Source organism: Aquarana catesbeiana, linkage group LG10, assembly GCF_042186555.1.
Source record: "Aquarana catesbeiana isolate 2022-GZ linkage group LG10, ASM4218655v1, whole genome shotgun sequence".
Taxonomy (NCBI): Eukaryota; Metazoa; Chordata; class Amphibia; order Anura; family Ranidae; genus Aquarana; species Aquarana catesbeiana.
Genome location: NC_133333.1, coordinates 88,484,088 through 88,498,506, shown reverse-complemented (window position 1 = coordinate 88,498,506; position 14,419 = coordinate 88,484,088). Strand labels below are relative to the sequence as shown.

General features: G+C 44.2%; 1 protein-coding gene across 3 annotated transcripts in view; it reads right to left on the bottom strand.

The window, feature by feature from the left end:
- The window catches only part of PCSK7 (proprotein convertase subtilisin/kexin type 7), a 222,888-nt gene that overhangs the window by 170,655 nt on the left and 37,814 nt on the right, over positions 1 to 14,419 (bottom strand). For all 3 annotated transcript variants that reach the window (XM_073602365.1, XM_073602366.1, XM_073602367.1), the window contains 5 exons: positions 10,414 to 10,548; positions 10,146 to 10,311; positions 9,416 to 9,506; positions 7,877 to 7,931; positions 6,330 to 6,468 (listed from right to left, as the gene is read on the bottom strand). In XM_073602365.1, coding sequence (XP_073458466.1) covers positions 6,330 to 6,468; positions 7,877 to 7,931; positions 9,416 to 9,506; positions 10,146 to 10,311; positions 10,414 to 10,548 — 586 coding nt within the window. The remainder of the gene's footprint in view (positions 1 to 6,329; positions 6,469 to 7,876; positions 7,932 to 9,415; positions 9,507 to 10,145; positions 10,312 to 10,413; positions 10,549 to 14,419) is intronic.

The following is a 14,419-nucleotide window of genomic DNA, read 5'->3' as shown; positions in this document are numbered from 1 at the left end:
TTAAAGGAGACACAGTGGCTGTTTCCTTTTGTTTTTACAAAATATGAAATATCACATTTAAATACATTAGGAAGCTATGACCTCCTTTCGTTGTTTTCCAGGTTCTCCCTATCTCCTGTTGGAAAAAGTCTGTTCACAGAGCTCAAAAGCTCAAGCTGAGTTTTTTTTACACTGTTAAAATCAAAGCAGTGGATGCTCCTCACTGTCAGGGCTGGGCTCAGCTCTTCCTTCTCTGAGCTGGCCGCTCAGCTGTCAGCTAATTGCCAGCTCCCATTTCTCTCCACAGTTACCCAGCTGTTGATTCTGCTCGTTAGTCCTGCCTATTTAAAGTCGTCCAGCTCACTTGATCTCTGCCTTTGTCAACATCACAGATACTTTCTCCTGCATTCCTGTTGAAGACTTGCTCGGCTGACATTCCTTCTGTCTCCTGATCCTGCTTGCTGTACTATGTTTATCTCTGGCTCTCTGACATTTGCTTGGCTGACTACCCGATCTGGTTACTGAACTCTGGCTTGTTTTGACTACGCTTACTCCGTTTACCTTATTATTAAACAAGTGTGATTTAACTATATTTTTGTCTCGGTCTGATTCATGGTTCCTGACAGTAGGCGAAGGCCATGAAATTCAAAAGTTACAGTCAATCCACTTATATTTTTTCCAGATTGGATGAGCAAGATCACCGCATGGATCAGTTTGCCATAGTGTTACAAACTCCTGAGTCGCACGGTTCACCTGGAAACTCCCAATGTGGCTGCTCCGGTACAACCTGAGTTGCAGGCCGTCCCTGCTGCTGCGCCAGTCTCTGTGCAGGCACCCGCCTTGAGTATTACCTCTATAAGAGGTATGTCTGGTTCCGCTCTGCTTCCCCAGCGATTAGGGGGCGATCCAGTTCAATGCAGAGGGTTTCTCAACCAGGTTGAGATTTACTTTGAGATGCTGCCTCAGGCGTTTCCCACGGACAGAAGCAAAGTAGGTTTCGTGATATTTTTGCTTTCTGAGAGAGCCTTGGCCTGGGAAAACCCTCTATGGGAGACGCAAAAACCTGTTGTCTTGAGTTAACCTGACTTTGAGGCCTACTTTAAAAGGGTATTTGACGTTCCCGCACGCTCCAAGTGCCTCATGTCCATCAGAGTACAAGAACTGTTGCCGACTACGCCACTGAATTCCGTACTCTGGCAGCAGAGGTTGCTTGGAACAATGAGGCCCTCGTGGCTGCTTTTTCGCATGGTCTCTCAGATTCCATCATGGATGAGATAGCAGCCGGAGATATACCCACTGAGCTGGAGAGGTTGATCACGTTTGCCATCCTCATTGACTCCAGATTTAGAGAAAGACTCCCTTTTTAAGGAGCGCTTGCGGAAGCCTCCTGTACGCTTGCCTCTGAGATTTGCAGTCCCACCCATGCCTCCCTCACCTCCTGGTACCGAGTCGGTCAGTGAAGATGAACCCATGTACTTGGGCTTCACGTGTCTCTCTGCGCATGAGAGAGCCTTTAGGAGGAGGGAGAGATTGTGCCTTTATTGTGGCCAGGCATGCCACTTTTTGAAGACTTGTCCTACCCGTCCAGGGAACGCCCGAACCTTGAAGTCCTGTCATGGACAGACCTTAGGTGGCGTTGTTTCATCCCCAGTTAGCCAGAAGGATAAGCCCCTGGTTTCGGTCACCCTTTCTTGGGCTGAGTCGTCCATCGAGATACAAGCTCTAATCGACTCTGGGGCTGCAGGCCTGTTCATTGATGCTGCCTTTGTATCGCAGCACACAATTCCGCTGTAGCTGCGTGACACTCCATTCGCCATTGAGGCTCTTGATGGGAGACCTCTACAGCCTGCCCATGTGACTCATGAGACGGTTCCGTTGTCCATGGCCATAGGTGCTCTGTACCATGAGATAATCCAATTCAAAGTTATTTCCCCATCTAGGTTTCCGCTGGTTATTGGTTATCCTTGGTTACAGAGGCACAACCCCTCTTTTGATTGGCTCCGTGCTGAGGTTCTCTCCTGGTCACCACAATGCAGTAAGACATGCTTCCAGAAGGTAGCCAAGGTCCTGTGCACCTCTTCACTCTCCTCCCTGCCGAAGGAGTACCGCGATTTTAGCGTTGTCCAGTGGCCTTGCTATGGGGGTGCGGCTGGCACCCATCAGAGGGGTGACACCAGAGCTTTTTTTTTGCCCGTTGACCACCTCCGGCAATCGCCCTTACTGCTTTCACTTTCACACAGAACAGGTGACAGCGCCCCGGCAGTGTGCACAGTCCTTCCTGCCCAGCAGTATCTCTATGAAAGGGGGGGGAGGGGCAGGGAGGATGATGTACACGGCAGCTCTACCATCCCTGCAGCGGGTTCACTATCCCGGCCAGCAGACTGCACACCTGACCCTCTGTAAGTTGAAGCAGCTCTTTGGCAGCAGCCTCTCTGTCCACTCTTCTGTCCTCTTTTCTGTCCTGTGAAGCATGCGGCACTCAACTTTGCACCTTACACATAGAGAACTCCTGAGCCTTGCACCCTGTACATAGCGATCCTTGCACCCTGTACATAGCAAACTTCTGGGCCCTGTACATAGCAAACTTCTAGGCCCTGCACCCTGTACATAGCAAACTTCTGCACCCTGTTTGTATCACATTCCTGAATGCTGTACTCTGTATGCAGTGTACTTCTGAACCCTGTGCATAATGCACTCATGGTATTTAACAATGCCTTTGTATGGCCCTCCCATTGACAACGCAATTCAGTCAAGCCTTGGGTGACACCATCAAGTGCATTGTGGCAGGTTAGATAGGAGAGAGCCTTATGCGCTACCCTGCCAAGTGTCTACTGCTCTGTACTGCTTCTGCTGTCATTCCACAGCGACAGGACAGAACACTGTGGCAGGCTACGAATTGAGAGCCGTGGTGGTGCGTTAAAACATGGTATTCCCCCCACCACGTTTTACCGCACCAGGTGACACCAACCCTAGTTGTCTTTGACACAGGTCAAGCCGGTAGTTTGCCTCCACACCGGTCTTATGATTGTGCAATTGACCTTCAACCTGGTGCCATACCCCCTCGTGGCTGGGTTTACCCTTCATCGGTCTTGGAGGATAAGCCCATGGAGGAGTATGTTGCAGACACACTTTCTCGAGGTTTCTTCCGCAAATCCTCGTCTCCTGCTGGTGCTGGTTTCTTCTTTGTGAAGAAGAGCCGTGAACTGAGACCTTGTATTGATTATAGGCGTCTCAATCGTTTCACGATTAGGAATGCCTACCTGATTCCGTTGATTACAGAGGTATTTGACCGCCTCAAGGGAGCTACGGTTTTCACAAAGCTTGATTTGAGAGGGGTATACAATCCCCTTGCGGATTAAGGAGGGTGACGAGTGGAAAACTGCGTTTAATACCAGAACAGGCCATTATGAGTACCTCTTAATGCCTTTTGGCCCCTCTAATGCCCCGGCAGTTTTCCAGGAATTTATTAACGATGTCCTCTGAGATTGGTTGCAGTTATGTGTGGTGGTTTATCTCAATGATATCCTCATATTTTCCAAGTCCCTGGAGAGCCACCACACAGATGTCTGTCGTGTGCTTCAGAAACTAAGAGAAAACAATCTCTATTGTAAACTGGAGAAGTGCGAGTTCCATCATGAACAGGTTAAATTCCATGTCATCTCCACTGCTGGTTTTTTGATGGACCCAGAGAAACTTTCGGCAATCCTATAGTGGCCCCGACCCGTGGGTTTGCGCCCTCTGCAGCATTTCCTGGGCTTTGCCAAATATTATCGGAAATTTATTCGTAACTTCTCGTCTCTGGTCAAGCCCCTGACTGATATGACCAGAAAGGACGGTAACCCACAGAGTTGGACTCCGGAGTCCATTAAGGCCTTTGAGAGTCTCAAGGCGGACTTTGTTTCTGCTCCTGTGTTGGCACATCCTGATCCTACGTTGCCTTTTATCCTAGAAGTTGATGCTTCTGAGACTGGCGTTGGCGCCCCTCTGTCTCAACGTCCTAACTCTGAGAGCGCTATGCATCCGTGTGGCTACTTTTCCTAAGAAATTGTTACCTGCAGAGTGCAATTACAAGATTGGTGACAGAGAGCTGTTGGCGATCATTTTAGCCCTGAAAGAATGGAGACATCTCCTTGAAGGTACCACTGTGTCAGTTCTCATTCTTACTGACCATAAGAATCTCACATTCTTGTCTGAGGCTAAGCGCCTCTCTCCCAGAAGGGCACAATGGGCTCTTTTCTTGTCGAGTTTTCATTACATTGTCTCATTCTTACCCGGTACTAAGAATGGGGGGGCCCCGACACCTTGTCGCGCCAATTTTCCTCCACTTCCAAGTTAGAGTCGGTTCCCGTGATTCCTCCTGATCGTATTCTGGCTATGGTTCACACCAGTCTTACTTTTCCTTTGGGTGACAAAATTCTTGCTGCTCAGGTCCATGCTCCTCCTGAGAAACCTTGTGACCGCTGTTTTGTCCCAGAGAGTCTCAATACTGCCGTGCTCCAGACTTACCATTCTTCCAAGGCAGCTGGCCACCCTGGGAAGAGTCAACTCGTTTGGGCCATTTCCCAACAATTCTGGTGGCCTAGTCTACGTGCTGATGTAACTGCCTTCGTAGCTGCCTGTTCCATGTGTGCTCAGAGTAAGACTTCACAACACCTTCCAGTGGGCCTCCTACAACCCATACCCAATGGAGAGAGGCCCTGGACCTACCTGTCTATGGATTTCATTGTGGAGTTACCCAACTCCCAAGGTAACAATTTGATCCTTATGGTGGTTGACCGGTTCTCAAAGATGTGTCATTGTATTCCACTTAAGAAGCTGCCCACTTTTAAGGAACTGGCTTCCATTTTTGCTCGGAAGATCTTTCGCTTAAATAGGCTACCCAAGGTGATTGTCTCGGACAAGGGTAGTCAGTTTGTCTCCCGGTTCTGGCGAGCCTTTTGTGCACAGTTGGGAGTTGAGCTTGCTTTCTCCTCTGCGTATCACCCACAGTCTAATGGGGCCGCAGATTGAGCCAATCAGTCCTTGGAGCAATTCTTACGTTGCTATATTTCTGAAAATCATAACAACTGTTCAAACCTATTACCATGGGCAGAGTTTGCTCACAAAAGTGCCTTGAATTCGGCTTCCCGATTGTCCCAGTTTATGGCAAATTATGGCTTCCAACCTTCCATGTTGCCTGACTCGTTTGTTCCGCAGAGTATTCCTGTGTTAGAGGAGCATCTCCATGGTCTTCGTTCCACCTGGGCACAAGTTCAACAGGCTTTGCAATATGCTAACGATAGGTACACCAGGTTGGGGACAGAGTCTGGCTGTCATCTCATCTCGCAACCTTCGACTTCGTGTTCCTTCTTTGAAGTTTGCACCTCGTTTTATTGGGCCTTTCCGTATCCTTTGCAGGATTAACCCAGTGGCTTACGCCTTGGACCTTCCTCCTAGTATGTGCATCTCAAATGTGTTTCATGTCTCCTTATGGAAACCTTTGGTCTGCAATCGCTTAACCACCTCGGTGCCATGTCCTCACCCTATACAGGTTGAGAACCATGAGGAGTATGAAGTACAATCCATTGTTGACCCCCGTAGGTTCCGTGGACACATACAGTACCTGGTGCATTGGAAGGGGTACGGAGGAACGCTCTTGGGTCTCATCCTCGGACGTACATGCCCCTGTCCTCCTTCATGATTTCCATAGATCAAGCCCGATGGTCCTCTGAGGGGGAGGGGTCATTGAGGAAGGGGTACTGTCAGGGCTGGGCTCAGCCCTTCCTTCTCTGAGCTGGCCGCTCAGCTGTCGGCTAATTGCCAGCTCCCATTTCTCTCCAGTTACCCAGCTGTTGATTCTGCTCGTCAGTCCTGCCTACTTAAAGTCGTCCAGCTCACTTGATCTCTGCCTTCGCCTTTGTCAACGTCACAGAGACTTTCTCCTGCATTCCTGTTGAAGACTTGCTTGGCTGACGTTCCTTCTGGCTCCTGATCCTGCTTGCTGTACCACTACGTTCATCTCTGGCACTCTGATATTGTTTTGGCTTGTTTTGACTACGCTTACTCTGTTTATCTTATTATTATTATTAAACAAGTGTGATTTAACTATACTTCTGTCTCGTTCTGATTCATGGTTCCTGATACTCTCCAACCTCTATCTGGGGTTCAATGAGAAAGAGTGAGCCCAGAGGCAGACAGCTTCTGTCGAGCGCTTTGGGAATACATTGTCATGTATAAAATATTTAACATAAAATGGATTTACATATCCAGATAAAACATCAATTTAAAAACATATAGACTTAAACAACAAATACAACTGATGCACAATTAACGTAGTTTCTCTTGACTGTAGTAAAATACATTTCATTTACCTATAGTGACAGTATAAATAGAGTTGGCATATCCATCATAATTACAGTTATCATTGTATTGGCCTCCATTACCACTGGCCACTACAAAAATGCTTCCAAATCCTTTCCGTCCAGCAATGACTCCGTGCTGTAGGGCAGCCTAAAAGGTGGGAGTAAAAAAAAAAAAATGATACAATATGATTTAGTGTTATAGATACAAAAGATTCTGGTGAGGAAAAACGGAAATGGGTTGCGATACTGAGCACCTGTTTAAAAAGGAAAGTGCACTTTTAGCACTCCCCATTCTAAACTCAGTACTCCATTCATCATATCTGTATTGTTAAAAAAAAAAAAAAAAAAAATCTGGCTAGGCTGCATTTTTCTCTCCCAGTAGCTACTATCATGTTTGATTCTGTATCAGACTTCAGTGGAGAGTTTGGGTTCCCTATATGCCTAGAGGGAACTGGGATCTCATAGAACCTGGTTATCATCTGACCAATGGTCTCTTATTTAACCGCTTTAAGTCTGCCCTATAGCAGTTTTACTGCTACAGGGCTGCACCTGTGCATCCGATTACATATATATTCACGAGATCCAACACTGCCAAGTAGAGGGAACGCATGCGCGCTGCCGGCAGCTCACTTTCGCTGTGATTACACACGGTGAAAGTCAATCGGCGGGTGCAGGGTACCCAATGTCCTCCGGCACCCGTCAGTCAGGCAAAGACACAGAACTGTGATCTGCCTGTGTAAACAAAGGCAGCTTGCTGTTCTGACAGGAGGGAAGGGATGGTGTTTGTGTCCCTGAAAAGCAGGGAATAAATTCCATCTCTTCCCCTAGTAAAAGCACCTAACACAGTATAGTAAAAGACTGGCTAGGCACAGTGTTTTGATCGCCTCTGATGTTAACCCCTTCCCAGCCAGTGTCATTAGTACAGTAACAGTGCTTTTTTTGCACCGATTACTGCATTAATGTCACTGGTCCGCAACCATTACTAGAAAAGAAAAAAAAAAAAAAAAAAGAAAAATAAATAAAAATATCCCATAGTTTGTAGAAGGTATAACTTTTAAGCAAAACCAATCAAAATACGCTTATTGGGATTTTTTTTACCAAAAACATGTAGCAGAAATCATTGGCCTAATTTTATGAAGAAATTAGATTTTTTAAATTTTATTCATTGGATATGTTTTATAGCAGAAAGTAAAAAATATTGTTTTTTCCTTCAAAATTGTTGGGGTTTTTTGTCTATAGTGCACAAAATAAAAAAAAAATGCAGAGGTGATCAAATACCACCAAAAGAAAGCTCTATTTGTGGGAAAAAAAAGGGACATACATTTTATTTGGGTACAGTGACGCACGACCAAGCAATTGTCTGTAACATAACAGTGCCGTATCGCAAAAAATGACCTGGTCATGAAAGGGGGGGGTAAATCTTCTGGAGGTCAAGTGGTTATTGCATAGAGGCAAAGAGGAAAAGATGGCGGGCAAAAAACTGCAATTTCTGTTTCGTTTTATATTATTTTTACATAGAGGAATGATTACATTTTTATTGTGATTAAACAAAGTACCTTTCCCAACTGATGAGGTCCATCAACAGTCTTCCCATCATCATCAGGACCCCAGCTTAAAAAAGAAAAAAAAAGTTAAGGAAAAATCACATTCTGTGCAATGGTTTCCATATCTGGAGTTTTACTTTAAGTAGTTGAATAAAATACTTTGATGGCCCTACAAGTAAAAGGCAAGAGAAATGCAGAGCCTGACACATTCCCTTCCACAAATCCATCTTCTTTCTAGCAGCATTGTCAGGCATTAAGGAAAACTATCCAACCATGCTGCTTAGAAATGAAGGGACAGATCTGAATGAAACCAAGTACTGTATGCACAGGTGTGAGCAGCCTATTGCATTAGGGTGTGCACCCAAAAGCTCAAAACACACATGCACCAGCTGCACTGGATAGTGAATGAACAGAATAGTGCTCTGTTCTGAGTGGCTTCCTGTTCATTCACAAACTGAAGCATAGGCAACACAGTTGCCTATGCTTCATTTATGAAGGAACAGTGAGCGAGTGTTCACTGTATTTATTTAGAAAAAGGAAGAGGACGGTAAATTACATATTTATTAGCCCCTTCCCCCACTCTCCATTCTGATACATCCCCTGCAGGAGCCGGGGGGGGGGGGGGGAGGAGGAGAGCCAGCAGCACTGTGAGGGGGCACAACATGGGGGAAGCTCAGGTAATAGGGGGGAATTAGCTCCACACGCATTGATTAGGCTGTGCCCAGGCAAACCTGAAACACACCTATGACTATATGCACTTAGTCCCCTATGAAGTTAAAATAAAAATATATATTATGATAAAAACATATAGTATTTTAACTCCCCAGGTGACATAATGCATATAGTACTAGGTTCAGTTCAAAATCTGTGCCTAGTTTTTAAGCAGCATGGTTGGACAGGTCCTCACATGTCCAACAATGGCACTAGAAAGTAGATATATATTGTGATTGATAGCTCTGCTTTCTTGTAGCAGGGGTTGCTCTGGACTGGCGTCAACAAAAAATAAATAGATAGATAAATGAATATCACAGCCTGCAGCTTTGTGTGTCTATCAGCAGCTGCTTTTACACATTCACAGTCTGGCCGACTGATCACAGTGCATGTTTTCATTCTTGTGTGGGGTGAATGGGTTGTTTTTTTCCCTTTTTTTTTTAAAGAGATTTTATTTCATTATAAATTTTGTTTTTTAAAAACATTTTTTTTAAATTTAACTTTACTGCGATCACAAGGGGGCTAGGTGATAGCATGGGCTCTTTTTGGAGACATCAGGGGTCCCCTAGTGTCACCTCTGCACTTCAGTGCAGCTAAACCCTTTTACTAAAATGCATAAAGCTTGCTGAAAAAAAAAAAAACCCTTGTCGTACAGGCCATTTATATAAAGTCTGTGGACAGCAAATGGTTAATTTGACACTATTAATATACACAATGCTTCACCTAAATGATCACCAATAAAGTCTGCAAATCAAAGAGCATTAAAGACGAAAAAGAAGCCAATAACTATTTCAACATCAGTTTGGTAAATGGCTATAGTAGATGTACAGTTTTAATCACCTGCAACTGTAGATATCATTGATCTGATAGTGTTTGTTGAAAGCAATTGCCTCCATGCTGTCTGTGAGAGGGCCATCGAGAACTCTGATACCTGCAATAAATAAATAAGTGTTAAAAGATACAAGCAAAAGGATGAAACGTGTAGATGCTAAGACGGGTATTCAGCAACTATTAGGTGAGCTACCAGTTATAAAAACAGTCTCATTAACCAAGAAAGACCATTCACAAAACCAAGAAATTAAACCACTCACAAAACACAATTTCAATGTACTGCTGAATAGCAGCCATTTAATGTGAAGCGTTGTCTTCATATGAAGATTCTCAGTGACTTTTGCCACCTTGAACAATCCCGGCATACAGTGCAGAATAAAAGGCTTTTAAACCACCAAGGCAGAGACGGTGATGCCTTTCTCCCGGGTTCTTTCAGGTCTGACAATCTGTCTGGATTCACTCATTACTGTCCATCACTGGACATACTGTATCACACTGCTATTATTGTTGCTTTCTCAGCTTTATTATAATGGATAAGATCATCATTAGTATGCACACCTGCAGGGAAGCTGAAGAAATAACAGAGATAGATGGGAAATTGTCCAGTTTTGGCCTGCAGATGTAAGCCTTGTGCAGAGAGCAAAACATATTTATATTATTTATATTATTTATATTAATTCAACTAGATAAGCCATGCATCTAAGCCAATTTTACCCATTTGTTTTTTGTATTCACAAACCTGCAACTCTGCTTCCATATGCCACACCAACTGCACAGAAATTATTGTTGGGTACTGCAGCAATTTCCCCTGCACAACGGGTTCCATGATGGTTGTCACTGAATTTGTCAGGATGAGGCATTGGGTCTGGATCATTAGAGTTGAGGTCATAGCTACCTTCCGGATTCTGGGGAAGAAAATGCTCCAGTTATGATTTTTACTACACATACTCTAATTTGTTATGCAGTCAGTGTCCTACATCAAAGATTTGTCAGCTGAAAATGCTCACATAATTTGACTGAATGTCCTGGTTTGTATACTGGACACCATCATCTACGACCACCACAGTGACTCCATGGCCAGTAACATTTCTTTCCCACACACCAGTAATATTAATGTCCATTCCAGGGTACCGAGTATTGTTCTGCAGAAGAAAACAGATCATAAAGAGTTACACAAGTATTAGAAAACCCGCATGGAATAAACACCACAATAAAGCCTTGAATTAGTCATAGATATGCTTGTTATTCAGGTGTAGTTCTTCCCTCAGTCAGGTCACAGGGTTAGTGTACTTATCTCATATCTCAATGTACTTATACAAAGCCACCAGTAATTGTGTTCATTATCAGATTCTTTGGTAGCAGCAACTGTGTTTATGTGGTCAAAGGTTTAACAAGCACACGGTAAAACACAAATGCTCTCCTGAATAAATTCCCTAAAGGCCCATTCACACCATGAATCGCACAGGAATGATTCACAAGCGATCCAGGTGCAGTGCAATTTCACACTTTTCATTTGAATGGGCTGAAATCATGTTGGACCTCAGCAAAAGTAGTGCATGCACTACTTTACAAAACCCAGAGCAAAATTTCATAAACCCATATTTTATTCACAACAGAAAACAAATCAAATGGAGCTGACAAAATGTACAATTTTGAAATTGATGGCAGCAACACATCTCAAAGTTGAGAAAGGGCAATGTTTATGACAGTGTAGCATCCCCTGTACTTTTAACATTCTGCAAATGTCTGAGAATTTAGGAGACCAGTTGCTGGAGTTTTGGGACAAGAATGTTGTCCCATTCTTGCCCGATATAGGATTCTAACTGCTCAACAGCCCTGTGTCTGATATATTTTTAATTTCAAGATGCGCCAAATATTTTCAATTGGTGAAAGGTCTGGACTGCAGGCAGGCCAGTTAAGCACCCAGACTCTTTTACTATGTAGCCATGCTGTTCATTGTCCTAAATTAATGAATACCTTCCCAGAAAAAAGGTGTCATCTGGATGGGAGCATAGGCTTCTCTAAAAGTTGGATATATCCTTCAGCATTTATGGTGCCTTTCCAGATGTGCAATCTGCCCATTCCATCAGAGTTGCAGGCTTTTGAATCGAGTGCTGATAACAAGCCAGAAGGTCCCTCTCCTCTTTAGCCTGGAAGACATGGCGCCCATGGTTGCCACAATGTCAAATTTTGATTTGTCTGACCAACAGTTTTCCACTTTGCAACAGAGCATTTTAAATGAGCTTTGGCCCAAAGATGATGGTAGCGTTTCTGGATCATGTTCAGATATGGCTTCTTCTTTGCATAAGAGCTTTACCCTGCATTTTTGGATGGCACAGTAAACTAACTACTTCAGCCACGGAAGGATTTAACCTCCTTCCTGACCAGAGCACTTTTTACGTTTGGCACTGCGCTGCTTTAACTGGTAACTGCACGGTCATGCAATGCAGTACCCAAACAAAATTTGCGTCCTTTTTTTCCCACAAATGGAGATTTCTTTTGGTGGTATTTGATCACCTCTGCGGTTTTTATTTTTTGCGATATAAACAAAAAAAGACTGAAATTTTTTTTTTTTTTAAATGATATTTTCTACTTTTTGCTATAAAAAAAATACAATAAACTCAATTTTAGTCATACATTTAGGGCAAAAAGCATTCAGCTACATGTCTCGGGTAAAAAAAAAAATTAAATAATCGTATATTTATTTGTTTGCGCAAAAGTTATAGTGTCTACAAACTAGGGCACATTTTCTGGAATTCACGCAGCTTTTAGTTTATCATGGTCTCATTTCTTGAGGTGCCAAAATGGCAGGGCAGTACAATACCCCCCCAAATGACTCCATTTTGGAAAGTAGACACCCCAAGAAATTTGCTGAAAGGCTTGTTGAGCACATTGAATATTTTATTTTTTTGTCACAAGTGATTGAAAAATTAAAAAAAAAAAAAAAAAAAAAAAAGAAGTGACACAAAGTTAGCTGATAAGCATGTAGAGTTCATGGAATATTTTATACTTTGCCAGAAGTTTCGGGAAAATTACAAAACATTTTTTTCTGCCTCTCAGCAAATAGCTTGGGGTGTCTACTTTCCAAAATGGGGTAATTTGGGGGGGTTTTGTGCTATCTGGGCATTTCATGGCCTCCAAAACTATGATAAGTAGTGAGGCGTGAAAACAAGAATGTAGGCCCCTTTCACATGAGGCGGACTCCGTTTCTACGGAGCCCGCCTCGGTCCGCCGGCTCAGCGGGAGATCTGTCCATTGATCTCCGCTGAGCCGGCGGATGACAGGTCCCTCTCTGCTCACTGAGCGGGGAGGGGCTTGTCAGGCGCTGCTGCCGCCTATGGAGGGATCGGATGAAAACGGACAGCATGTCCGTTTTCATCAGATCTCACCCGATCCGATAGCAACGGACCTGGACGTAGGGCCATCCGTCTGCCTTTAGCGGATCAGACAGGGTCAGATGTCAGCGAACATGTCTCCGCTGACATCCGACGCTCCATAGACTAACGTGGAGCGCCCGTTCAGGTCCGCCGTCAAAACTGACAGGCGGACCTGAACCATCCGCCGTCAAAACTGACAGGTGGACCTGAACGATCCGCCGTCAAAACTGACAGGCGGACCTGAACGATCCGCCGTCAAAACTGACAGGCGGACCTGAACGGTCCGCCGTCAAAACTGACAGGCGGACCTGAACGGTCCGCCGTCAAAACTGACAGGCGGACCTTAACGGTCCGCCGTCAAAACTGACAGACGGACCTGAACGGTCCGCCGTCAAAACTGACAGGCGGACCTGAACGGTCCGCCGTCAAAACTGACAGGCGTACCTGAACGGTCCGCCGTCAAAACTGACAGGCGGACCTTAACGGTCCGCCGTCAAAACTGACAGGCGGACCTTAACGGTCCGCCGTCAAAACTGACAGGCGGACCTGAATGGTCCGATCGTGTGAAAGGGGCCTTACGCCCTTAGAAAGCCTGAAGGCAGTGCTTGGTTTTCGGGGTCCTGTATGCGGCTGGACTGCCAAAAAGTCCCAAACATGTGGTATCCCCATACTCAGGAGAAGCAGCAGAATGTATTTTGGGGTGTAATTTCACATATGCCTATAGCTTGTTTGAGCAATATATCATTTCAGTGACAACTTTGTGAAAAATAAATGGTCATTTTCCCGAAATTTGTGGCAAAATATAAAATATTCCATGGACTCAACATGCCTATCAGCTTGGGATGTCTACTTTCCAAAAAGGGGTCATTTGGGGGGTTTTGACCTGTCCTGGTATTTTATGCACAACATTATAAGCTTATGTCACACATCACCCACTCTAACGACTTGAAGACAATGCCCTTTCTGACACTTTGTTTACATGGAAAAATATTTTATTTTTGCTGGAAAATTACTCTGAACCCCCAAACATTATATATATTTTTTTTAAAGCAAAGGCCCTACAGATTAAAATGGTGGGTGTTGCATTTTTTTTTCACGCAGTATATCGAAAAAAAAAAAAAAAAAAAAACACTTTTTTGAATTTTAATGCACTAAAACACACTATATTGCCAAATGTTTGATAAAATATAAAAGATCTTATGCCGAGTACATAGATACCAAACACAACATGCTTTAAAACTGTGTACAACCGTGCAGGGGCGACAAACTACATACATTATTAAAAGCCTTTAGAGGTTACCACTTTAGATTTACAGAGGAGGTCTACTGCTAAAATTACTGCCCTCCATCTGACGTTCGTGGTGATACCTCACATGCATGGTGCAATTGCTGTTTACATATGAAACGAGACTGACGCTTGCGTCGTGACAGGTCCTCTTTATAAAAAAAATTGGGTCCATTAGACTCTAGATCTCTCCTCTGCCCTCAAAGCATCTGACCACACCAAGATCGGTGTGATAAGATGCTTTCCCAATGGCGCCGTTTATATCCAGCGAAACCAAAGTCATGAAATGCTCGTAGCTTATGGTTTCTTAAGCCATAGAGATGATTGGAGCTGTTCTGATCTTCGATCGGC